The 26,798-nt window shown below is 41.5% G+C and overlaps 2 protein-coding genes across 5 annotated transcripts in view; both read right to left on the minus strand.

The window, feature by feature from the left end:
- Positions 1 to 26,798, minus strand: part of LOC135506901 (zinc finger protein 777-like) — a 199,309-nt gene that overhangs the window by 134,995 nt on the left and 37,516 nt on the right. For 2 of the 3 annotated variants that reach the window (XM_064926329.1, XM_064926328.1), the window contains exons 7-8: positions 26,555 to 26,722; positions 19,837 to 19,995 (exon numbers count right to left, since the gene is read on the minus strand). In XM_064926329.1, coding sequence (XP_064782401.1) covers positions 19,837 to 19,995; positions 26,555 to 26,722 — 327 coding nt within the window. Of the gene's footprint in view, positions 1 to 11,273; positions 14,228 to 14,889; positions 15,000 to 17,864; positions 17,977 to 19,836; positions 19,996 to 26,554; positions 26,723 to 26,798 lie in introns of those variants that run through there. The other variant, XM_064926327.1, reaches the window with a different exon arrangement.
- On the minus strand, positions 3,674 to 9,559 carry LOC135506897 (zinc finger and SCAN domain-containing protein 12-like). Of its 2 annotated transcripts, none has more exons than XM_064926322.1 (3): positions 9,419 to 9,559; positions 8,215 to 8,345; positions 3,674 to 6,710 (listed from the first exon to the last, which is right to left on the minus strand). In XM_064926322.1, the coding sequence occupies exons 1-3, from the start codon at positions 9,456 to 9,458 to the stop codon at positions 5,415 to 5,417; spliced, it is 1,467 nt and encodes a 488-aa protein (XP_064782394.1). In that variant the 5' UTR covers positions 9,459 to 9,559; the 3' UTR covers positions 3,674 to 5,414. The 2 variants fall into 2 exon arrangements, with proteins under 2 accessions (XP_064782394.1, XP_064782392.1); XM_064926320.1 differs by lacking the exon at positions 9,419 to 9,559 and adding an exon at positions 9,015 to 9,359.

A 26,798-nucleotide genomic window follows, 5' to 3' on the forward strand; every position in this document is an offset into this window, starting at 1 on the left:
AGACTGCGTTGCTGTGGGTTGTGGAGTAGGCCTACTTGACTGAGTGAATACCCCTCCATGTGCGGGCTCCGCCACTATCACTAGCAGGCCAGCTAGTTTCTCAAAGATACAGCTAGCTTCACCGTTGGGTGCATAGTTCGCATATGCCGGTGTAGGTTGTGCGTAGAACCGTCTTTATATGAGATTTTGTTTTGACAAATTTTACACTGTGCTCTAACATTATCTACATTATTAAAATGCATCCAAATGCTACTGTGCTTCCGACTCATTTTCCAGATGTTGTTTTCACAGCTGTCCTTCCTCTCTCTTCTCGGCTGCTAAGTGTGTGACTGTGAGTGAGTTGGTTCAGCCCTCCCCCATGCATCTTTGGTTCATTGTTTGACACTGCGTGTCTGATTGACAGGTTCAACAGGTGAGGCTGTTAGTCTGAGCAGACAGTCAGAACGAATGTGTGTGCGCGCTTGAACATTTAGGCCTATATAATTCTATTTCTTTTTTCATTCTTTGAATGATTTAATTCTATTAATTTACATCTTTTGATTATTCTTATCTTAATTTTGTTATAAATAGATTTGGCTCTTCTGATATGCAAGCCGGCTCCCAACGTTCACCTACAAGAACCGACTCTTAGAGCCGACTCGTTCGCAAACGACCCATCACTACTGGTTAGAGCATTGGGCCAATAACCGAAAGATTGCAGATGGAAACCCCTAGCTGACAAGGTAAAAATCTGTTGTTCTGCCCCTGAACAAGGCAGTTAACCCACTGTTCCTAGGCCACCATTGTAAATAATAATTTGTTCCTACCTGTCTTGTCAAGTTAAAACTCATTCCATGAAGGGCCTAGTGTTTGCTGGTTTTAGTTTTTTTCCTTTCAATTAAGACATAGAAAACCAGGTGAGAGGTGTTCCTTACTAATTTGTGACCTTAAATGTATCAATCAAGTACAAGGGAGGAGCGAAAACTCGCAGGCACTCGACCCTCGAGTTTAAGGGGTCAAGCCTCAGCCTGTTAAAATTGTTGACGTAGTGGCACGTGATCATGTTAGCGGTTCCCATTACATAAGCTTGCACATTTAGCCCTATGCAAACCTCACCAGGTGGCCTTGATTATTTCCGGTAACAGTTTATCATCGAGCTTAAACTTTTTTTCCACAAACCAATGGCATTTCTTAAAATAGGTCAACTTGGCCACCAAAGGGCTACCTTTAAACCTACAAATGTAAGGTTTACATTTGTTCCTCTTCACTTGGTCTATGTCAATTTTGCAGTATCATCGCATCCTTGAATTGGATAGTAAAACATTATTTTTGTTGCCTTATGGACTTGTCAAATAGCTGTCATGTTCCGTAGCCATTGCTTTTCAGGTGACAAACAGCGCTAATGCGGTTGACTCGTAAACGGCAGTGTTCATTAAATGCCGGTTCGAAAACCCCTCGCTTCAAGCATTTTTGTTAAGGGAAATAATGTTCACTGCTGGTCCACACATGACGAAGTGGATGATTATAATAATGTATATATAACATTGTAGATGTAAGTGCAAGCCTCCACGGCTAACGTTATATGATACAGAATATACTAGAGTAGCGTCGATTGTTTATTTCGCTGTGCCAGTAGCGGTCTGCATGTTTACATTGAATTCATGGTTTTCAAATGAGACGGGTTCCAGGAGTGATACATTTTTATCTCCGGACGACTATAGCCAATCGACAATGGAAGTGTACCATACAAAGTCCCATATGCATTAATAGGTTATAGCATAAGGAGGACACTGTCTGATGTGAAGGAATGTAGGTTATAGTATAGCTCTACTGTTGATCGGAGCTGCTATAGTACAGAATATGATAATCAAATCAAACTTTATTTGTCACATGCGCCGAATACAACAAGTGTAGACTACCGTAAAATGATTACTTACAAGCCCTTAACCAATAGTGCAGTTCAAGAAGAGTTTAGAAAATATTTACAAATAAATTAAAGTAAAAAATAATAAAAGGTTACACAAATAATAACGAGGCTATATACAGGGTCAATGTGCGGGGGTACAGGTTAGTCGATGCACTTCATACAAGTAGGTAGGGGTGAAGTGGCTATGCATAAATAATAAACAGCGAGTAGCAGCAGTGTACAAAACAAATGGGGGGGGGGGCGGCTATTTGATGAATTGTTCAGCAGTCATGACTTGGGGGTAGAAGCTGTTAAGGAGCCTTTTGGTCCTAGACTCCGGCACCGCTTACCGTGCGGTAGCAGAGAAAACAGTCTATGACTTGGGACAATTTTGGGGGGCTTTCCTCTGAAACCACCTATTATATAGGTCCTGGATGGCAGGAAGCTTGGCCCCAGTGATGCACTGGATGTTCTCGATGGTGCAGCTGTAGAACTTTTTGAGGATCTGGGAACCCATGCCAAATCTTTTCAGCCTCCTGAGGTGAGAAAGGTGTTGTCGTGCCCTCTTCACGACTGTCTTGGTATGTTTGGACTATGATAGTTCGTTGGTGATGTGGACACCAAGGAACTTGAAACTTTCGACCCGCTCAGAGTTAGATGACTGTCAAATAAAAACAATTCCCCATCTGATAATAATAAATATCTTCCTCCATTAAGATTGTAGATTTGGAATATTTTACACCCGTTTGGCTTAGCGTGGGTTCGAGTCCGGACTTCCAATAAACGTATTTAAAATAAACTGCAATACTGCCATCTGTAGGATGATAGTGAGAGTACAACCTGTAATCCTACTCTTAGTACATTGTAATGCTCATCCTCAGGTCAAATAACACATGCGACGAAGTAGATGATTTGGTGTACATGGCAATATAATATAGCCTATGCAATATGATTATTAGGTAATAGCAGTGTTTGTCTGCAAGGCTGAAGAAAGAGGTAGCTCCTTAATAAATTAATTTTTAATCTTCATTTTCAAACTGTTGGCTGTAGGCTACATCCTTTCAACACACTAACACAAATATAATACTACATTTCACTAACGTGAGAATTGAACCCTTGCCACAATCTGTGACAATTATCTGGATCTAGGCACTCAACACAGAAAGCAATTTGGCCAATCAGTTAGATACAGGTGATGTAGTTGCTCTGATTATCAGTACATGCTGTTATACTTCTGTTCAGGACTATTCCATGAACACGTGTTGGAACACGTCCAACTACATTGACCATTTTTATTTGGCTGATACATCATTTGTTACAGGAAATAATCACAGCCATCTGGTGAGGTTATTATAGGGCTAAATCTGTAAGCTCATGTAGTGGCAACAGCTAACATGTAGGCTTTAATCACATACCACTACGTCAAGGATTTTAATTTGCTGTTACTTAAACTTTACCTTGAACTTTTTCTAATGTTTGCAAGTATGGCCCCAGTGTGTTTACCCATCCCCAATATGTTTGCATCATAAACTGTAGATACAGGGTGACTTCATCGTTGTTAAACTCATCATGGACATAAATGTTGTGGGTAAAAATAGTCAAGTCATCATAAGACAAACCTGACAAAACTATTTTGATGTGTACAGTAGGTGCTTGTTAGTGTGTGGGTATGTGTAGGTATATTTAGTAAGTGTAAATTGTTTATAAAGCACTGTCAGGTGTATGCAGAATATGGTGAGATCAGATGTGATGTATACTAAAGAGATTCTCAATGAAAGTCTTAGAATGAAAAGTCACATTGTGTTTATTAAACAAGTTTTAAATAAATCATATGAAAACCACACATACACATGAACTGCATTCATTTTCTAATTGAAAGCGTCTTGGGGACAAACATAAAGTAGTTGAAGCAAAGTAATGAAACAGGCATTTGTGAACATCATATAGCCTACACAGTACAAATACAATATATAAGACTTTTTAGGCTTAAGTGGCTTATACATAGTGTACAAAACATTAGGAACACCTGCTCTGTCTATGGCATAGACTGACCAGGTGAAAGTTATGGTCCCTTATTGATGTCACCTGGGGAAATGTTAGCTAAGTTGAGGTGAGTGCTGCTCATGATCATGTTGTATAGTTGGCTCATTTGTTAGAACATTGTGTCAGCATGTAAAATAGGCCAATGCAGTTTAACAAGTGGATTATTTTGCCCTTCACTCGCAGTTGCTTAGTAGCCTACGCCTAATCCCGACCAAAAGCCTGACTTCACGGATTTGTCTCAGGCTATTTGGTTAATTGGTTTCTGGCTGAGCAAATCAGAAACATATTGAATGCTATAATGTAGCAAGCGTAGACCTACTATTTTGCTCGATCGCGTAAAGGCAACTCCAAAAGCCTGCTGAGATTGTGAAATATGAACTCGACTCTTATTTTCTGCTCCCTAACAAAGTGGAATGAGGGTAGGAAATAGATGAAACGTGGATCAAAAAAGGATTAAAAAAACACGTGCTTCTATTTCAGAATACCACTTTTTTATATGACAGTGGTTGTGTAGGAAAAATATTATTTGTATTTTATTTATTTATTCTTACTATAAAATACAAGCATGTTGACTGAATGGGGTAGGTGTGTGTCGTGGGTTTAATGAACAAAATAATGAACTATTGACTTAATTAATTTGTACGTAACATCATTAAACTCCATGCTAGGCCTATTCTATCCCTTTGAAAATACATTATTAGTCTTATGTTTCTTAGGACCTGCCTGACAACAAAAAAATAAAGTATATATTTTTGAAAGTGTATATTCAATGGATTTATTCAAATAAACGCCCACCAGCATCTGCACACCACTACTGCCACTCGTCACCTGCATTCTGGCATGCGCATAGGAGGTATAAAAGGCGTATGCTGGCAAGAATGTGGTAAAAATGGGCACGTAAAGACATAACATGCATTTTTCCAGCAGCAAATTATGATCGATAATGTCAAAAGCTGCACTGAAGTCTAACAAAACATCTCCCATAAGCTTCTTATTATCAATTTCTTCCAGCCAATCATCATTGTGTATGTCCCGTACATGTTGAGTGCTCTTCCCTATAAGCAGGCTGAAAGTCAGTTGTTAATATGTTTACTGTGAAATAGCATTGTATCTGGTAAAACACCATTTTTCTTTCAAGAAGTTTACTAAGGGTTGGTAGCAGGTTGATTGGTTGGCTGTTTGAGTTTGTAAAGGGTGCTTTGCTATTCTTGGGTAGCGGAATGACTTTTGCTTCCCTCCAGGCCTGAGTGGCTTGTAGGCTGTATGCTTATACTGAAGAGATAGCAAATAGGAGTGGCAATATAGGCCACTACCATCCTCACAAATTTTTCATTCAAGTTGTCAGATTAAATATTCAAACCAGGAATATTCAACACTGAAATGTGTTACTTTCGCTACTCCAAATGCATCTGTGGATCTTTTCTGCTGACAACAACGCAGGGTTTGATCTAAAGGTAATACGCTATAACATGGAATGGTTTCTAGTTTATAGAGTGGAATGGTTTTTCTGCTGGTGTATCCTGAGGTATCTCCTCTCTGAGAACCTCTTCCCGCAGTGCGGACAGGCAAACGGCCTTTCTCCTGTGTGGACCTTCAGGTGCCTCTTCAGGCTGCCAGCCTGGGTGAAGCGCATGTCACACTGGGGGCAGCTGAAGGGTTTCTCCCCTGTATGGACCCTCTGATGCCTCTTCAGGTCACTAGACTGGGTGAAGCGCATTAGACACTGGGTACAGCTGAAGGGTTTCACCCCTCTGTGGACCCTCTGGTGCCTCTTCAGGTCACTAGATTGGCTGAAGCGCATGTGACACTGGGTACAGCTGAAGGGTTTAACCCCTCTGTGGACCCTCTGGTGGATCTCCACACTCTGAGGGCTGCTGAAGCCTTTGTTACAGAACATGCAGAGGAACCGTTTCTCTTTACTACCGCCTGATGTTTCTCCCCCTCCCCGAGCCTGGGCTCTAGCACTGTCGTTTGAGTGCAATACCTGATCAAAAAGGATGCGGCTGTGTGAATCGGAAGGCCCCATCGACGTGGACACTGGGTCACGGTCCCCGAACGCGTATGAAGGCGAGTGGGTTGCGACATTTGGATTTTTCTCTAAACTTTCCCTGTAATCTAAGAAATATCTTCCCTGTGAGTGTCCATCTCCTAAGTGACTATCTGCATTCCATGTGGGAGAAATGTCTCCCTCCACTTTCACAGTCACTTCCTCTACAACCAGACCCTCCACTTTCTTATCTTGGCACCCTTCAGAGTATATACTACTACTGTACTGGTTCCAGTCTCCTCTAGACAGATCAGTCGGTGTCTCTAAACCCAAGGGCATGTTGCCAGGGTCGATCTCTGTAGCGTAAGAACAAGACGGATCATCACCGCCAGTGTGTAACGCATCACCATCACCATCCTCGCGGGAATGAACCGTCCTCTCGTTCTGGTGAAATGCCGGTACATAGTCTGAGCCGGGAGCAGGAGGACTGCCCAGTTTCCACAGCCCAAGTCTCTTTGGGTCTGATCTGTGGTCAGATCCTGTCTGTAAAAGCCTGTCTGTTACAGTTAAAGTCTTGGTATCTGTCTCGGAATTGAGGACGGAGTTCAGCGTTCCACTGACCTCCATGATGCTGCGTCGAGTCCTGGGCTGTGCTGGGGCGTTGGTGGGGTCCTCTGTGGCTACAGCCGCTCCAGTCTGGATGTCTCTGCTGTGCTGTTGGTCCTCCTCACCTTCAGTCTTCTCCTGCTTGACCAGAAACGATCCTTCAGGACCTGCAGCCTCTGTATCTACAGACTGACACAAGAGAGGTTATTATTGGTACATGAATTGAATTGGATACATTAAGAGTATGTTTACATGCATAGTAAAAATTCTATATTAAACTGATTATGGCAGTAGGCAGATTATGCAATAGTTATGTAAACACCGTACACCGATTTAAGATGGGCAGAGTAAGGTCAAAATCAAAGTAAGCATACACAGATTGGGTGTTACAATCTGACCACACTTCAACAAAGTTATTTCCCCCTGGCCTGTCAGCCTATTCACATGCGAAGATGATGGGTGATTGTTGATGGCTGACAGGCAGTACAATGAACTGAAATCAATCTAATTTTCCAACAAAAATAACAGCTAATGAACGTGCAAAACAATTTCCGAATGTTTTTAGAAACTAGAGAAAGTCAACAATCAACAGTAACTTCGAATCAGCAAAGCATAAGAGAATGTCACAACAGTTCCCACAGCAGCGGCAGACCACAATGACTGAAGTGGTAGCAGGGAAGACTGTGGTAAGTGTTGAAAGAATCAAGGTGAGTGGCGTTTCACGCAAACTTTTACTCCGCTAACCTTGGCTTTAGTAGGGTGGTCGGCACTCTGCTCTCTACCAGTCTGTCTATGGAGAGCGCTGCTCAAAGAGCTGAGTGCTATTTGTCAGCTTTGCCGTTTTAAACTCTGTAAAACTTAATACGGATCACGAAAGAACAATCTTTCTGGATTAAAAAAATAAATAAAATTGTACATATCAACCACGTTATCTGTTCTTTATCTACCATACGACCCTTTCAGAAAAGAAAATCACAATCAAGTATTTTGAAGACAACTTATTAGAAAGAAAGATCGATCCTCAAATTGAAAGCGATTGATCAGCTTTGAATCAATTTGGGGTTTTTTGAGAGAGAGAGAAGGAATGGGAGGTGCATCTCGTGTTGACAGCAAGCCCCAAGCCTGATGGAGAGAAGGGGTGTGTGTGTAAGTGGATTATGACATAGCTGTTTGTTGAGGAAAATAAACAAAATTGAGCACTTTAGATGTTTCTAATTGTTTTTGTATTATGTATTCTGCTTAAAATTGTCCTAAAACTGAGCACATGCCTTTATATGAAATTTCAGAAACGCTGCCGCCAAATCAAGCATTTTTGGCCACAGAAATTACAATAAAATGTTGCGAAATCCTCTTGGCACTCTGATAAATGTACAAAATCGCCAATCAAAATAAATGTTCTATCATGTTATTTTTTGGGAAAGATATTTGATTCTGAATTGGGACATGTAAATTTTGTATGTGAAAACTACTTCTAAGATGCATACATTCAGTTGATCCAAACTCCACCAGTGCTAATAATCACATTACTGTGTGCATGTAACCATACTTAATGTTGTAGGAGTCTCACAAGCTCCCCTATGGCAGATAAGTTAGAATGTACATGTAAGCAAGTGAATAGCTGAGGGGAGCCTTTCTGAAATAAAAAAGGGCCACATTTGATTTACAAATAATACATTTTATGTATTACACTAACCTCTATCACAATAACGTGCTGGGTTGAGGTTCCACTCCCCTCATCAACAGTGATTGGTTGTTCATCTTTCCATGTATTGTGTCCTGCTGGCTTCAGAAAGCTCCTATGGCCTCCAGTGAGATGTCCATCACCTGAGTGTGTGATTGGGGGGAAATAAGTGGTTAGGTTAGCTAATTTGGTGGGAATGTTTTTTTTGTTTTTTTTTGTGGGGGGGGTAAATGTTTTTGTGTTTTACATTTTGATTTCAGGGGAGCTGCAGTACCCCTAATGCCCGTGGCTATGTTGACACTGTCTAAAAATTTGGGCACCGGAGTGGCGACCAGTCCATGGTTCGCATCCAGGCTGAATCACATCCGGCTGTGATTGGGAGTCCCATAGGGCGGTGGCGGTTTGGCCATCATTGTAAGAATTTGTTCTTAACTGACTTGCATAGATAATTAAAGGTTACACGTTTTTAAAGGATGTAAGGTAACAATTCTCATAATTTATTGATGTTCCATGTATCACATTGTTTTCGTTGAGTAAATAATAGAAAATGCAGCACATCAAGAATCCGGATAGAATATGATAGTGTCTTTGCGCAAGATAGGGAAGTAATCATACTATCCAAAAACGGACTAAGACCCAATTCTGGGTAACACATCTGAACACATGTGCAGAGGGGAACGGGGCGACATAAAATGAGCTATTTTCAAGCACTTTGCTACACCTGCAATAATATCTAAATATGTGTATGTGACCAATAAAATTTTATATTAACGGCGACATGCCGCGCAGCCTTGGCCTTCTGCAAAATGTACCTCTTGCCATTCCTCTGTATCCGTCAAGCATCTTGACACTACTGGGACGACTGGCGAGGACGCGCTCTCGTATTGTCCTCTCTGCACGCTCCCGTGCCATCTTCAGTTCCTGTAGCTGTAGTTTCCTCCGCAATCCCCTGTTTTCTTTCTGGCTTTGAGTTATTTCTAAACGAAACACTGCATAGTCGTCGTCTACGAGTTTACAGATCTCTGCCACTGCTGCATTCGCTAGCACCTCCATGATGGAGGCTATTTGAGTGTGAAAACCCACACAGTTAGCCATTGTTAGATGTATCTAGGTAACGCTAGTTCTTTCTTTTTTTTTTGGGGGGGGGGGGGGGGGGGTGTAACGCTAGTTAGCTGCTATCAACCAGCTCCCGTCTCCAATATGGATTAAATACTACCTGGTGTAATTTCGTGATGCTGTGCCGTTAAATGAGTCATATGATTCAGTTCCTTGGTGTTAATAAATGTCTAAACAATAAAAACGATTACGTGGAAACTGTTCTCGGTACCGCTGTGAAACGGTTGTGACGAGATGGAGTACAGCTACGGACGAGATGTACCATTGAACTACCGCGAGAGTTTGGACTGATGACGACTCGGAGTCGGATATCGCTTTGATTTGTAGTCCTAAAACCTACCCCCGAGCTCGATTGTCCATTGTTTGTAATCTATGTATGCTTGTGTTCCCTCGTGTGCTTTATGTATTAATTTGTTAATTTAAAAAATGTGTAGTCCTAAAACCCGAAAATATGCTACCTCTTGTTCTTTCAGCCGTCTCTATGGGGAAAGGATAGGGCCGAAAATAAGGTCTGCGGAAATTAACTACAATGTATCAGCGCACAGATACAACATAACCAAGCCATTTTGTCCTGCCAAATGCCAATACAGCCTAAACGTGGTATTTTCAAATAAACTCCATATTGACCACCCGTTATCTGCACATTGCTCTCCTGCCTCTAGCTGCTATTGCCATAGCAAAAGTGATATCCGACCACTGACGTATACAGAAGAAGCCGATTTATCAGGCTTCAAAACGTACATCCAAACTCTCGCAGAAGTTCAATGGTAAATATCGTCCGTAGCTGTACCTCGTTTAGTAACAACCATATGAATGGTTGGTATCTAGATGAGATCCAGTTGTCAAATGAAGATCAAAATATATTTTTTGTTCATTTTAGCTAACCCCAACCCTTTTCCTAACTTGCATCGTAAATTCTCCTAACTTGCTGCGTAAGTTCTCCTAACCTGCTACAAAAAGTCAAATCGGACTTTAATTTGACAAAAGCTGGATCCCTTCTAGCCCTGAACATGAAACAGGCAAGAATATCTAAGTAATGTCTAAGTATCCTTCTTCTATGGTATTGTGGTGGTCGGCAAACAGTCGTTTGAGGTGCATGCCGCCACCTATTGTATGGGTGGTAAACTATATATTTTTTTTGCAGGAATATCGTAGGAAAGGGGGAAAAAACTTCCAAAAACCCATCCAAAAACCCAGAGGAAGCTTGGCAATCTGTCAAATGCCAGATGGGCTAGAGATTTTTTTTGTTGGGTGGGCTGGTCGAAATTTACAAACAACTTATTGTTTTATTTTTCTAAATACAAAAAGAGTAAGATGACATGGCCGGTGGCCCATGGGCCTTTATTAATGATTTTTGCTAATGAGCCTTTGGCTGATCAGTGGGCAATGGATGGACCTATCAGGATTGCCAGCCCAGTTTTCTGATAGGCTGAGCTGAGGTCACGCAAACACACATTCAAAGTCAAAACTCATGACAATGGCTGGATGAGGATGCATATCAAAATATCATGAACTCATACATTCCTGCTTATGTTTGAATATATGATATTTTGATGAGCAACCTAATCCAGTGATTGTCATGAATTTTGGGTTGACAAATTGACTATATTTGCTGCTATATTGTCAATTAAGGTGACCCAATTTTGGAAATAAAATGGTGAAGTGTGTTTTTTTGCACTATGAATGACTTGATTAGATGGTAACTCATGATTTGGACATTTGTGTTCGACCATATCATGGGCTGGTGCCACCAACTGTAAAAGTTAGTGACACCAGTGAAAAATGAGTTTGGTGGTGCGCACTGTGATGTGGGCTGGTGTGGACAAAATGCCAGGCCCGAATTCTTGTCCCAGTTTACCCCTGAAAAAACCCATCACACTCGGTCAGTCACATTCCAATTCAAGTCACACCCCTACAAAACAGGCTCGGGGGCCTGTGAGGGGGGAACATCCTTTACCTGGATTTATTGCAATTTTTATTTTACCTTTATTTAACTAGGCAAGTCAATTAAGAACAAATTCTTATTTTCAATGACGGCCTAGGAACGGTGGGTTAACTGCCTGTTCGGGGGCAGAACGACAGCTTGTCAGCTTGGGGATTTGAACTTTCAACCTTTCGGTTGCTACTCCAACCACTAGGCTACCCTGCCGCCCCAATGCCTCGGCTGTAAACAAAAGTGTGGATGAAGTTAAATTCTTCACTCAATCCACCATACGGGTCAGTCAAAGGGCACCAACCACGCCACCTACTTCCTCTGGTATTACATCTGCACGTACTTTATGCGCAACCCCAGAGATAACCCCCTTGATAGGTGCTCTGATTTGAAGATCCATACACAAAATATTCCACTCATATCTTCTTGAGGCCCAATGCACGCTTCATCTGCTCCGTTGACACAAAAAAATATCTATATAAGCCCACTTCTTGTGAACCTTACTGACGCCACTTCACCCAACGCATGACATTTATCGAGACTTCAAAAGGATCTCCTAGGTTACATTCATCCAAAACCCTCACTCCAACTAAAAACGAGTGAGAGTTTCCTATTTTCCACTACAACTTTACTTCTCATTTCCTTTCTTTTTTCACCAGTGTAACCCACTCACAAAATTATTTCTCATTTATTAACAGATTTGATCATCTTTTTTTTTCTACATCAAGGAACAGGTATCACCTGATTGCCAAATAATGTAGGGGGGGGGGTGTTATAACAAGAGGGACATTATATTTGTTATGAATAGAACATAGCCAAAACCACATTCAGAGGGGAAATATAGTGTTACACTTTAATGACAGTGTTTTGGCTATGGGTAAATCCATTTGAATTCAACCACTTTTTGATGGCACCCCTTTTGATTTGAAGAAAACCCATGGTATAAGTGCTCAGAAAGTTACTTTTTGGACCTGAATACCAAAACATTCAGGAGATAAAGGTGCTCAAAGATGACCCATTTTGCATACCCCACCATACCATGAGACATCCATGTCTTCATCAATGGAAAAGATAAACGGTTGAGATTTATATTTAAAAGCTTACAAACAGGGATGTCAAACTATTTTATGATTTCTGGAGATTTATTTTATATATATATTTTTAAATTAAGTATTAATAAAACATTGTTTTTTTAAAGTCAATTATCTAAATCTGTAATGATGTTTTTTTCATATTCACACATGTTGTATCTTAGCCTATTTGACATGATCTAAGGTTGTGCCCACCATCAGTTGAGACACAACCTGCTCTTGAATACAGGGTGGGTGTCATGTTTTGGATGATAAATGTACAAAAATGTAAACTTTAAAATGGTACCACAAAGATGGTTGGAGGTCCACACATCCAAGAATGTTGACTTGTATGTGAATATCTGTTGTTTCAAATTATACTGCCAATCCTCCATAGGCAACCTATTGAAATAAAGATATAATATAATAGACATGACCCTTTAAATTGACATTAAACTGTGGGTGGACCGAAGGTCATTGTTGTGGTAGTAATTAGAAGTAAAAATGTCAATTCAATAAAAATGTAAATTGCAGTGGTCTGAAGGAATAGGTCCGTTCTATGAGTTATATTTCTATGATTGAAATGACACCCACTCTGTATTCAAGAGCATGTTGTGTCTCAACTGATGGCGGGGCACAACACACACTTCAGATAATGTGAAATAGGGTCCAAGCTGCAACATTGGAGTTCACGCGTCACTTTCTGACAACTTCTTCCATGGGCAAACATGTATGGAAAGTTTTGTTTAAATCATAACGGATGCTGTCAAAAAGTGAGTGAATTCAAAATGGATTTACTGTGCCAGCACACCAAACAACAAGTCTGTATCATGTGAGAATGTGAGCGTACCCAGATTCTCAACTGAGGGACTTAGTATTCCAAAAAAACCTCTCTCTAAGACACTTCACAAGATGACTATAATATGTCAGCTAAAAAATTGTTCCCAGATCTCCCCTGTGTACATCTCAAGCCACAGTGCTACGATTTCTCCCCATTGTGGACACTCCTATGTTTGATAAGATTACTCTGGAAGGAGAAGCTCTTGTAACATAGTTTGCACTTGAAGGGCCTCTCCTTGGTGTGAACGGTCTGGTGCTGCTTGATATATTTTGTCTTAGCGAAGCGCTTCCCACACGTGGGGCAGGCATACGGCTTTTCAGCGTCCGTTCTAATGCTCGGCCTCCCACGTTGTGACCCAATGACACCAGAGGTAGGAGCAGGTGCCACCACCGTCAGGTGGTTAGTCTTTGAGCTCCCGCCTTGACCTCTAGCCATTGTTTGGGTGTTGTTGGGATTGTGTGCTGTGTTATAGGCTAGGTACCTCTCGTGGTGACCACCCATCTTGGCCCTGTCTGTATTGGTGGGGTAACCATGAGGTAACTGAGGAAGGCTAGACCCAGGTCCAGGCTTTCTATGAATCCAGTCACTAGTCATTAGACAAGACCCTGAAGGAGAAGACAGACTACCACCATGAGAGTCTCCCACCACTCTCTGTGAAGGCTGAAGTGCAGGGTGACCTGCTCTGTTCATCATGGATACTGTGGTGTTTGTATCATAGGAACAGGAGGGTCTATCTCTATCATGCCCAGGTCCTGCTCCATCCCTGCACTGAGACTGTGAAGAGAAGGGTCTGGGCTGTGGACTGGATCCCTGACTGGAGCCTCTGTCTCTCTGATGACCACCAGGACTGAGGTTGTTCAGTCCACCTGTCCACTGGTTGTGTTCTGCGTGGTGCTGGAGTCTCTGTCCCTCGTGGTTTGGTTCTGGTTCTGACTCGGGTAGGAAGAGTGACGGCTCCTGATCCAGGGTTCTGATCCGGGGCCAGGGTTTGTGACCAGCTGCTTCAGAGGTCCAGTCTCTCCCGCCAGCAACACCAGATTTCAGCAGGTCCTCATGGACTGCACACTGCAAACAACAATTGTAAAGACAAGCATAAAACCTTATATAAGAAACTCTTTGCTGTACACACAGAAACATGACATCATATTATAAACTGTTTACCACAGTCAAGCCCATCTCTAACACTGTGATTCAAGCACCTAACAATATGGAGCCATTGGAGTTTACTATAAAAAATGTCCTTATGCGTTGATTCAATAATTAATGTTTGGTTTGACTGAGATAAGGGAAAGTCTGTGCCTGAATAACATTTTTTGAAAGTCAGTCAGCACAGAGTCGATTTTGTATTTAATTTGATCAAAATGGTCATACACTCACAGAACATGAAGTACAGTACTTTTATTGCACAAAGCGATGTGACAAGTAGAATAATTTCTCACTATGGTAACACTTGACCTTTTCTGTACATCTGGTACCCTCGCTTTGATAAAATGAATTTTCCTCATTATAAAACACCAGCATCAAACACCATGATAAGGTTGTCACTCTTCATCAGTGGAGCATTTTTACAGACACCATCCCCATATCATCTACTCTGCCTCATCATACTCATTCTTTCCTTAGTTCACCTCATCCAGTTTCCAACTACATACAAAAGCCTCTCTCCCGTGTGAACCTTCAGGTGCATCTTCAGCTGGTAAAATAGAAATGGATTCCCATCCACTGACCTCCAATATGTTGCCTCTGGTGTCGTCCCCCGAGGCCTTGGCTGCACCCATCTGGGTCTGGGAATCCAATATGGCCGCCCAGTCTCCTCTGTTAGCCTCCAGCCAACAACCTTTAGAAACATGGCAGAGACAACTCTACATAAGGGGACCATACTTATGAACTTTTGCTTAGACTTGCTTTAAACCATCAGTCTAAAATGGCTAGCTGCTAGCTTTTCTCAAAGGGCAAACTGGCCAAATAAGCCACGATGCTGTGGACGGCCAGCTGAACATATAATTTATATCCGGTAACAAAATAACAAATTCAACTCATCAGAGACCTCAAGCAGTAGAGCCGCCATCCATTCACATTTGTTCAACAGGTCAATTTGGCCCTGCTTAGGTCAATTGGGTCAAACTATAGTTTTAGCAAGTTTGTTAGGACATCTACCTTGTGCATGACACAAGTCATTTTCCAACAATTGTTGACAGACAGATTATTTCACATATAATTCACTGTATCACAATTCCAGTGGGTCAGAAGTTTACATACACTATGTTGACTGTGCCTTTAAACAGCTTGGAAAACTCCAGAAAATTATGTCATGGCATTAGAATCTTCTGATAGGCTAATTGACATCATTTGAGTCAATTGGAGGTCTACCTATGGATGTATTTCAAGGCCTACCTTCAAACTCAGTGCCTCTTTGTTTGACATCATGGGAAAATAAAAATAAATCCGCCAAGACCTCAGGGAAAAAAAAAATTGTAGACCTCCACAAGTCTGGTTCCTCCTTGAGAGCAATTTCCAAATGCCTGAAGGTACCACGTTCATCTGTACAAACAATAGTTCGCAAGTATAAACACCATGGGACCACGCAGCCGTCATACTGCTCAGGAAGGAGACGTGTTCTGTCTCCTAGAGATGAACGTACTTTGGTGCGAAAAGTGCAAATCAATCCCAGAACAGCAGCAAAGGACCTTGTGAAGATGCTGGAGGAAACAGCTACAAAAGTGTCTATATCCACAGTAAAACAAGTCCTATATTAACATAACCTGAAAGGCCGCTCAGCAAGGAAGAAGCCACTGCTCAAAAACCGCCATATAAAAGCCAGACTACGGTTTGCAACTGCACATGGGGACAAAGATCGTACTTTTTGGATAAATGTTCCCTGGTCTGATGAAACAAAAATAGAACTGTTTGATCATCATGCCCATCGTTATGTTTGGAGGAAAAAGGGGCAGGCTTGCAAGCCGAAGATCAACATCCCAACCATGAAGCACGGGGGTGGCAGCATCATGTTGTGAGGGTGCTTTGCTGCAGGAGGAACTGGTGCACTTCACAAAATAGATGGCATTATGATGGGGTAAAATGATGTGGATATATTGAAGCAACATCTCAAGACATCAGTCAGGAAGCTAAAGCTTGGTCGCAAATGGGTCTTCCAAATGGACAATGACCCCAAGCATACTTCCAAAGTTGTGGCAAAATGGCTTAAGGACAATAAAGTCAAGGTATTGGGGTGGCCATCACAAAATCTTGACCTCAAACATATAGAACATTTGTGGGCAGAACTGAAAAATCGTATGCGAGCATGGAGGCCTATAAACCTGACTCAGTTACACCAGCTCTGTCAGGAGGAATAGGCCAAAATTCACCCAACTTATTGTGGGAAGCTTGTGGAAAACGTTTGACTACCCAAAACGTTTGACCCAAGTTAAACTATTTAAAGGCAATGCTACCAAATACGAATTGAGTGTGTGTAAACTACTGACCCACTGGGAATGTGATGAAAGAAATAAAAGCTGAAATAAATAATTCTCTCTACTATTATTATGACATTTCACATTCTTAAAATGAAGTGGTGATCCTAACTGACCTAAGACAGGGAATTTTTACTACGATTAAATGTCAGGAACTGTGAAACTGAGTTTAAATGTATTTGGTAAGGTGCATGTAAACTTCTGACTTCAAATGTATATTCATTGTAGCAACAAATATTTATGTATTAGGCCTATTCTACAGCCTGCGTCTTGGTCTGAGTGACTTCAAGTTGTAAAGCTAGGAGAAGGCAAGTCTGGACACTTGGTGAACCTAGCCAGACCAGTCAATTTACACTTTGTTACACGTCAGACAAGGTAAGCTCGATAATGATTCTAAAAACGCATATAAAATGTAGCCCTATCCTACATGTAGGCAAGTGTACACAACCATGCAGCCTCATATACTAAGATATTTGTAGGTCCCAGCAGTATGTTTGTGAAGACGACAGAAGAAAGTCTTAGGCCTAGCTCCTTATGATATTCAATTCTTAATCTTAATTTGAGGTGACGACTGCACTTTTCTTCTCAACACAATACCACAATGAATGTCCACATATCAAAGGAAAAATTATGACCCCATTGGGGATTTGAACTTAAGTCGCAAGTGGGGATAAGCGTTAGGAACTAGACGTCTTACACTGTGAGCCAATTGTCCAGACTCATTTGTGCATGTGATGAGTTCATTTGAGTATCTGAATGTGAGGGTGGACTCCTGGTATGGATGCTTGAGGGTCATTCCACCTCAAGAAGCAGAAGAAAGAGGATTTTGACACCCACCATCTCAGATTGTTCTGAAATTGTTTTTGTTGCTCGAAATAGATAAGATTACCATTCCTGCAACATTATTCGCTTGAAATATAATTTAATCTCTGAGAAATGAAGCTAATTGATTGCACCCAGCTTGTCCATTCTAGTTTATAGGATTCATATATTGTTCAATAAATATAGCATGTAACCTCTGATTTGGACCAAACTTTTTATAACAATAATTTAGACATGAGGAATTCAAAGAAATTGTCAAATGCCACCCATGATCCCTCCACACCAATTCCACCCCAGTGAATTTGGTGCCTCCCTCCTTTTAGATACATTGGTCTTTGAAATTGTTAGGTTTATGTCCATTCCTACATCCTGATATTACTGTATGTAGGTTATATGTATTTCTCCCTTACCTTGCTCCCCCATCTTTAGTCCACTCAGCAGATCAATGCTCTCTGGTCCATCTTCTATTGTCTCCTCTTTGACTAGCAGCAGATCAGGCTTCCCTTCCTCCATGTCTACTGACTGTAAGAGATACAGAGTGAGAGGATGTTGGATTAAGAAATTCGCTATGAGTACTATTCAAACGTTTTAGTTGATTTGATACTAAGATTTTATTCTTTGACACTCATTCGTGGTTGGATCCTTGAAAGACATGGGCTGTGTCTGAATAACCATATTTGCATCCTAAATAGTAAGCTGTTTGAGTATATGAAAAAGAAAAGATTGAGTATACTTGAAATGCCTGGATGTCATAACGCTATTGTTATTTTACTGCTGCTGTTTAATTATTTGTAACTTTTATTTTCTATTTTTTAATTTATTTATTTATTTAATTAGATAGGCCAGTTGAGAACAAGTTCTCATTTACAACAGCGACCTGGCCAAGATAAAGCAAAGCAGTGCAACAAAAACAATAACACAGAGTTACACATGGAAATAAACAAACGTACAGTCAATAACACAATAGAAAAATCTATGTACAGTGTGTGCAAATGTAGTAAGATTAGGGAGGTAAGGCAATCAATAGGCCATAGAATGGAAATAATTACAATTTAGCATTAACACTGGAGTGATATATGTGCAGATGATGATGTGCAAGTAGGGATACTGGGGTGCAAAAGGGAAAGAAAAAAAACAATATGGGGATGAGGTAGTTGGGTGTGCTATTTACAGATGGGGTGTGTACAGGTACAGTGATCGGTAAGCTGCTCTGACAGCTGATGCTTAAAGTTAGAGAGGGAGATATAAGTCTCCAGCTTCAGTGATTTTTGCAATTCGTTCCAGTCATTGGCAGCAATAGAACTGGAAGGAATGGTGGCCAAAGTAGGTGTTGGCTTTGAGGATGACCAATGAATTATACCTGCTGGAGTGTGTGCTACAGGTGGGTGTTGCTATGGTGACCAGTGAGCTGAGATAAGGCAGAGCTTTACCAAGCAAAGACTTATAGATGACCTGGAGCCAGTGGGTTTGGCGACAAATGTAGCGAGGGCCAGCCAACAAGAAAGGAGTATGGTGGGATTCAAAATGGTTTTTGATCTGTTTGTTAATTTGGCAATCGAAGATTTAGGAAGGCAGGGCAGGATGGATATAGGTCTATAACAGTTTGGGTCTGGAGTGTCTCCCCCTTTGAAGAGGGGGATGACCGCGGCAGCTTTCCAATCTTTGGTGATCTTAGACGATACTAAAGAGAGGTTGAACAGGCTAATAATATGGGTTGCAACAATTTTGGCGGGTAATTTTAGAAAGAGAGGGTCCAGATTGTCTAGCCCAGCTGATTTGTAGGGATCCAAATTTTGCAGCTCTTTCAGAACATCAGCTGTCTGGATTTGGGTGAAGGAGAAGCAGGGGGGGACTTGGGCAAGTTTCTGTGGGGGTGCAGAGCTGTTGGCAGGGGTAGGGGTAGCCAGGTGGAAAGCATGGTCAGCCGTAGAAAAATGCTTATTGAAATGATCGATTATCATAGATTTATTGCTGGTGACAGTGTTTCCTAGCCTCAGTGCAGTGGGAAGCTGGGAGGTGGTGCTCTTATTCTCCATGGACTTTACAGCGTCCCAAAACTTTTTGGAATTAGTGCTACAGGAATCAAAATTTCTGTTTCAAAAAGCTAGCCTTAGCTTTCCTAACTGACTGTGTATATTGGTTCCTGAAAAGATCTACACCTGTTGTATTCAGCGCATGTGACAAATAAAATTTGATTTGATACTCTTTTTGGCTTTGACAACAGCTGATAAATTAGATATAGGGATGCACTAACAAAATCAACTAATAACAGGAAACAAGGCAGGCAAAACTGATCCTAAATCAGCACTCCTACTCTGAGAGGCTTTGTCGATACAGGCCCTGACCTAATACCAATCAGACAGTAGTTTACAGTCGGCTCACCTCAGCGAGACTGTGTGTGGTCCTGTGCTGCTCAGCTGGTTCCTCTGTGGGTTCAGGAGGAGGTGTAGTCTGGTTGTCCTCCATGACCATGGTCCCCTTAGGGTTCCCCAGACCCTCCTCACACCCCTCCTCCTTCACCAGTAGCACCTCCTCCTCCTCCTGGAAGAGAGAGGTAATACAGATGACAGACTCAGATACGTACAGTACACACTAAAAACGCAGAGATAAAACACACTTTAAACATGGAGTGTTTACCCATCTCCACTACAGGAGACCTGTACTCTAGTTACAGAATAACTTCATTGCTGTTACACCCATCATGGTGGACATAAATTATGATGTTGTGGGTAAATAAGAGTCAGCTATGGTAAGTCAAAAGTCATCATCAGACAAACCCGACTAAACTATTTTGAAGTATATATATATTTTTTTTTTCAACCACCCCTCCCCTAATTGCAGTAAACGAATGGACAACTTCCAGCTTATACATATTATATACATTTTACGGACATAGTATATTTTACATTATTTCTGTTTATTTTGGGCCCACCCTTCAGCCACCCTCAAATCTATCCCTGAAGACCATCCCCTTTTGATTTCTAATTGCCATATACAGTGGGGAGAACAAGTATTTGATACACTGCCGATTTTGCAGGTTTTCCTACTTACAAAGCATGTAGAGGTCTGTAATTCTTATCATAGGTACACTTCAACTGTGAGAGACGGAATCTAAAACAAAAATCCAGAAATCACATTGTATGATTTTTAAGTAATTAATTTGCATTTTATTGCATGACATAAGTATTTGATACATCAGAAAAGCAGAACTTAATATTTGGTACAGAAACCTTTGTTTGCAATTACAGAGATCATATATTTCCTGTAGTTCCTGACAAGGTTTGCACACTGCAGCAGGGATTTTGTCCCACTCCTCCATACAGACCTTCTCCAGATCCTTCAGGTTTCAGGGCTGTCGCTGGGCAATACGGACTTTCAGCTCCCTCCAAAGATTTTCTATTGGGTTCAGGTCTGTAGCCTGGCTAGGCCACTCCAGGACCTTGAAATGCTTCTTACGGAGCCACTACTTAGTTGCCCTGGCTGTGTGTTTCAGGTCGTTGTCATGCTGGAAGACCCAGCCACGACCCATCTCCAATGCTCTTACTGAGGGAAGGAGGTTGTTGGCCAAGATATCGCGATACATGGCCCCATCCATCCTCCCCTCAATACGGTGCAGTCGTCCTGTCCCCTTTGCAGAAAAGCATCCCCAAAGTATGATGTTTCCACCTCCATGCTTCACGGTTGGGATGGTGTTCTTGGGGTTGTACTCATCCTTCTTCTTCCTCCAAACACAGCGAGTGGAGTATAGACCAATAAGCTCTATTTTTGTCTCATCAGACCACATGACTTTCTCCCATTCCTCCTCTGGTTCATCCATATGGTCATTGTCAAACTTCAGACGGGCCTGGACATGCGCTGGCTTGAGCAGGGGGACTTTGCGTGCGCTGCAGGATTTTAATCCATGACGCCGTAGTGTGTCACTAATGGTTTTCTTTGAGACTGTGGTCCCAGCACTCTTCAGGTCATTGACCAGGTCCTGCCGTGTAGTTCTGGGCTGATCCCTCACCTTCCTCATGATCATTGATGCCCCACGAGGTGAAATCTTGCATGGAGCCCCAGACCGAGGGTGATTGACCGTCATCTTGAACTTCTTCCATTTTCTAATAATTGCGCCAACAGTTGTTGCCTTCTCACCAAGCTGCTTGCCTATTGTCCTGTAGCCCATCCCAGCCTTGTGCAGGTCTACAATTTTATCCCTGATGTCCTTACACAGCTCTCTGGACTTGGCCATTGTGGAGAGGTTGGAGTCTGTTTGATTGAGTGTGTGGACAGGTGTCTTTCATACAGGTAACGAGTTCGAACAGGTGCAGTAAATACAGGTAATGAGTGGAGAACAGGAGGGCTTCTTAAAGAAAAACGAACAGGTCTGTGAGAGCCGGAATTCTTACTGGTTGGTAGGTGATCAAATACTTATGTCATGCAATAAAATGCAAATTAATTACTTAAAAATCATACAATGTGATTTTCTGGATTTTTGTTTTAGATTCCGTCTCTCACAGTTGAAGTGTACCTATGATAAAATTACAGACCTCTACATGCTTTGTAAGTAGGAAAACCTGCAAAATCAGCAGTGTATCAAATATTTGTTCTCCTCACTGTATTTTTTCAACTGTGCTGTTTGACCAATGTTCTGAACCTTTCTATTCTCATTGTTTCTACAATTGTAAATTAAAGATGACCATTTTTGCTAAGAGTATTATTATATTATTGATCGATTGACTATGACTTTTCAAAATCACCCAGCAGTGCTATTTGCAGAGTTAGCGCCAGGTAAATGTAGCAATTCTTCAGCCATTCCTGAACCTGCAACCAAAAACAAGCCACATATGGGCAGTACCAAAACAAGTGATCTAATGACTCTGTCCCGTCGCAGCAAAATCTGCAGAGCTGGGATGGTTGTATCCCCCATATATACAGTGCATTCGTAAAGTATTCAGACTCTTTCCCCAATTTTGTTATGTTACAGCCTTATTTTAAAATGGATTAAATAAATATTTTTCCTCAGCACTCTACACCCAATACTCCATAAGGATAAAGCGAAAACAGGTTTTTATAAATGTTTGCACATTTATAAAAAAATATATAAAGTGATATACCTTATTTTTGGAATCCACCTCTGGTAAATTCAATTGATTGGACATGATTTGGAAAGGCACACACCTGTTTATCAGGTCCCACAGTTGACAGTGCATGTCAGAGCAAAAACCAAGCCATGAGGTGAGGTCAAAGGAATTATCTGTAGAGCGCCGAGACAGGATTTTATTGAGGCACAGATTTGGGGAAGGTTACCTGCATTGAATGTCCCCAAGAACACAGTGGCCTCCATCATTCTAAAATAGAAGAAGTTTGGAACCACCGAGACTCTTCCTTGAACTGGCCGCCCGGCCGAACTGAGCAATTGGGGGAGAAGGACCTTGGTCAGGGAGGTGACCGAGAACTCGATGGTCACTCAGAGAGCTCCAGAGTTCATCTGTGGAGATGGGAGAACCTTCCAGAAGGACAAAAATTTCTGCAGCACTCCACCAATCAGGCCTTTATGGTAGATCGGCCAGACGGAAGCCACTCCGCAGTAAAAGGCACATGACAGCCCGCTTGGAGTTTGCAAAAAGGCACCTAGAGGACTCTCAGACCATGAGAAAAAATATTCTCTGGCCTGATGAAAACAAGATTGAACTCCTTGGCCTGAATGACAAGCGTCACATCTAGAGGAAACCTTGCACCATCCCTACAGTGAAGCATGGTGGTGGCAGCATCATGCTGGGGACGTTTTTCAGCGGCAGAGACTAGTCAGGATTGAGGGAAAGATGATCAGAGGAAAGTACAGAGATCTTTCATAGAATTGCTCCAGAGCGCTCAGGACCTCAGACTGGGGGCGAAGGTTCACCTTCCAACAGGACAATGCAGGAATGGCTTCTGGACAAGTCTACGAATGTCCTTGAGTGGCCCAGCCAGAGCCCTGACTTGAACCCCATCTCTGGAGAGACCTGAAAATAGCTGTGCAGCGACGCTCCTCATCCAACCTGACAGAGCATGAGAGGATCTCCAAAGAAGAATGGGAGGAACTCACCAAAGAAAGGTGTGCCAAACTTTTAGTCATACCCAAGAAGACGAGGCAGTAATCGCTGCAAAAGGTGCTTCAACAAAGTACTGAGTAAAGGGTCTGAATACTTATGTAAATGTAATATTTCCGTTTTTGTATATTTTTTTTTATAAATTTGATGAACTTTCAAAAAAACTGTTTTTGCTTTGGGGTATTGAGTGTAGAATGGTGAGGAGAAAAAAATATTTACACCATTTTAGAATAAGGCTGTAACATAACAAAACGTGGAAAAGTCAAGGGGTCTGAATACTTTCTGAATGCACTGTAGGAAGAAAGATATATAGATATACACACTGTGCATAACATTATATTGGTTGCAAGAATCTTGTATAATAATTAAAAATTGAAAGACTCAAAGTTTTGAATCAAGCGTAGTTGTCACATAAACCACGTGCCATGGAATCGGTACATCGAAAATCTCTTAAACTATTTTGCAACCTGTATGATGCATTTGGTTCTAAAATGAAACTGGTATACTTTTATTTTTCACAATTATCTTTAACCAATTTTGGTCTTTAATGCAGGTCTGACAGACAAATTCGTTAGCTTGTACCCCTTTCACTTGCCTCATTCATTTTTGCAGTAATGCTGCAGTTAGTTGTAACTTTGGATAGAGCAGACATTTCCATATTTTTGTAAACTGCATGTGTGAAATAACTCTACCAGTCCTATTTATGATATCATTTACAAAGATTACTGTTTTTTTTTATTGTTTTTTTATATCAATTAGTATATTTGAGTTTAACCATAATATGTGTTGTAATATTTGTTCTGTCTTTTTTTCTGGTGGATTAAACTGAAATGGCAACCAGCTTTCTATGGCTTGTTTTAAAAAGAGTGATATTTTGAAGATTGTTTAATTTTCAAACAACCGAAAGTGAGGTTATAATCTGAATAAAGGGAATAAGGTCCTTCTTGAACACGGAGCGAACCATATTGGATTTATGTATAGCTTTTGCATGACTGAAGCCTTTACTTAGAGGTCCAGTACTTTAATATTTTATCATTTCTGCCCTCCGAATTCATTATATAAATAGGCCTGTTCAATTTTGTCTGGCATAATGTTCCATAATAAATAGGTGTTTGTTAGTGTGTGTGTATGTGTAGGTATATTTAGTTTATATTGGTTATAAAGTGCTGTTGGGTGATTTATATGATCAGAAGTTATGTATATTAAAGGGAGTCTCAATGAAAGTCTTAGAATGAAAAGTCAAATGTTTTGTTTATTAAACAAACAAGTTTTAACTAGACCATATAAAAACCACATATACACACACATCTCAACTACAAATCTGAATGAACTTGATAAACTGCATTCATTTTCTCATTAAAAGTGTATTTGGAAAAAAATAAGTAGTTAAATATAAGTGATGAAACAGTTATTTGTGATCATTCTATAGCCCCTCCCAGCTTGATTTTGTTAAATTTGAGGGACCTAGCAATTTTGTTTTGAAGCTAATTTCCTGCAGTTCTACATAGTTTAACAAAGACTCGTTACATCTTTTAGGTAGGCTATTTAATAATGATAATAATAATAATAATAATAAATAATGGATAAGGAAAATAAATGATAGACCAGATTTCCTCAAAAGTTATTCTGCTACCAAATATAATTATAATAATAATTTATATGAACATTCAATTTTATTATACATATTATATTTTACAGAAAGTGAATTGATAGCGAGAGTCACATATGGTATAAGATTACTTCCCAAGCAAAGTCAAATTTCTTTGACTCCTCGACATTAGAAGGTTGTAGCTAAACCTCTGAATGTCAGGCTTATATATATGCCTTAAATATCTCACAATGTCTGGGCCTTGCACTTCAATGCTCTTTGTTGTTGCGGAAATTGACCAACGACTGCTGTTTACTTTGTGCATCTATGTCATTTCACTGAGTCTACCTTGAATGCAGGGTTTGATGTTAACGTCAGACGCTATTGAGTGGAATGGTTACTTTCTATGTTATAGAGTGGAATGGTTTTTCTGCTGGTGTATCCTGAGGTATCTCCTCTCTGAGAACCTCTTCCCGCAGTGCATACAGGCAAATGGCCTCTCTCCGGTGTGGACCTTCAGGTGCATCTTCAGCTGGTGCTGACGGGAGAACCTCTTCTCACACTGGGTACAGCTGAAGGGTTTCTCTCCTGTGTGGACTCTTTGATGCCTCTTCAGGGTGCCAGCCTCAGCGAAGCACATGTGACACTGGGTACACCTGAAGGGTTTCACCCCTGTGTGGACCCTCTGGTGGATCTCTACCTTCTGGGGGCAGCTGAAGCCTTTGTTACAGAACACGCAGAGGAACCGCTTCTCTTTACCATTGACAGATTCTGATCCCCCTCCCTGAGCCTGGGGTCTAGCACTGTCGTTTGAGTTCAATACCTGATCGAAAAGGACGCGGCCTTGTGAATCGGAAGTCCCCATCGACGTGGACACTGGGTCACGATCCCTGAACACGTGTAAAGGGGAGTGGGTCGCAACATTTGGATTTGTCTCTATGATTTCCCTATAATCTAAGAAATCTCTGCCCTGTGAGTGTCCGTCTCCTAGGTGACTATCTGCATTCCATGTGGGAGGAGTGTTGCCCTCCAATTTCACAGTCAATTCATTTACAAGCAAAACCTCCCCTTTCTTATCTAGGCACCCATCAGAGTATAGACTACTACTGTACTGGTTCCAGTCCCCTCTAGACAGTTCAGTCTGTGTATCTAAACCCAAGGACATGTTGCTAGGGTCCATCTCTGTAGTGTAAGAACAAGACAGGCCATCACCACCAGTGACTAATGCATCACCATCTCCAAGGGAATAAACTGTCCTCTGGCTCTGTTGAAATACCGGTAAATACTCTGAACCAGGAGCAGGAGGACAGCCCAGTGTCCCCAACCCCAGTTTCTCTGGGTCTGATCTGTGGTCAGATCCTGTGTGTAAGAGCCTGTGTGTTACAGTTAAAGTCTTGGTGTCTGTCTCTGACTTGAGAACGGCGTTTGCCGTTCCACTGACCTCCGTGATGCTGCTTCGGGTCCTGGGCTGCGCTGAGGCGGCGGTATGGTCGTCCGTGGCTTCAGGGGGCACTCCAGCCTGTCCAGTCTGGATGTCACTGCTGTGCCGTGTGTCCTCCTCTCCTTCAGACCTCTCCAGTTTGACCCCAGGACCTACGGCCTCTGCATCCTGACACAAGAAGAGGGGAGGTTATTCCCGGTACATGAGTAGAATTGGAAAACAATGTCTTAGGGAAGTCTCACAA

This window comes from Oncorhynchus masou, chromosome 20 (genome assembly GCF_036934945.1).
Source record: "Oncorhynchus masou masou isolate Uvic2021 chromosome 20, UVic_Omas_1.1, whole genome shotgun sequence".
Lineage (NCBI taxonomy): Eukaryota > Metazoa > Chordata > Actinopteri > Salmoniformes > Salmonidae > Oncorhynchus > Oncorhynchus masou.

What these genes read in the sequence shown, in the direction of transcription:
- LOC135506897 (XM_064926320.1), bottom strand. Translation starts at nt 9,297, where the DNA reads ATGGCTAACTGTGTGGGTTTTCACACTCAAATAGCCTCCATCATGGAG. An exon ending in ATACAGAGGAATGGCAAGAG is followed by an intron (nt 8,346 to 9,014) that starts GTACATTTTGCA and finishes TCACACACTCAG; the next exon opens with GTGATGGACATCTCACTGGA. An exon ending in AGCACGTTATTGTGATAGAG is followed by an intron (nt 6,711 to 8,214) that starts GTTAGTGTAATA and finishes CTCTTGTGTCAG; the next exon opens with TCTGTAGATACAGAGGCTGC.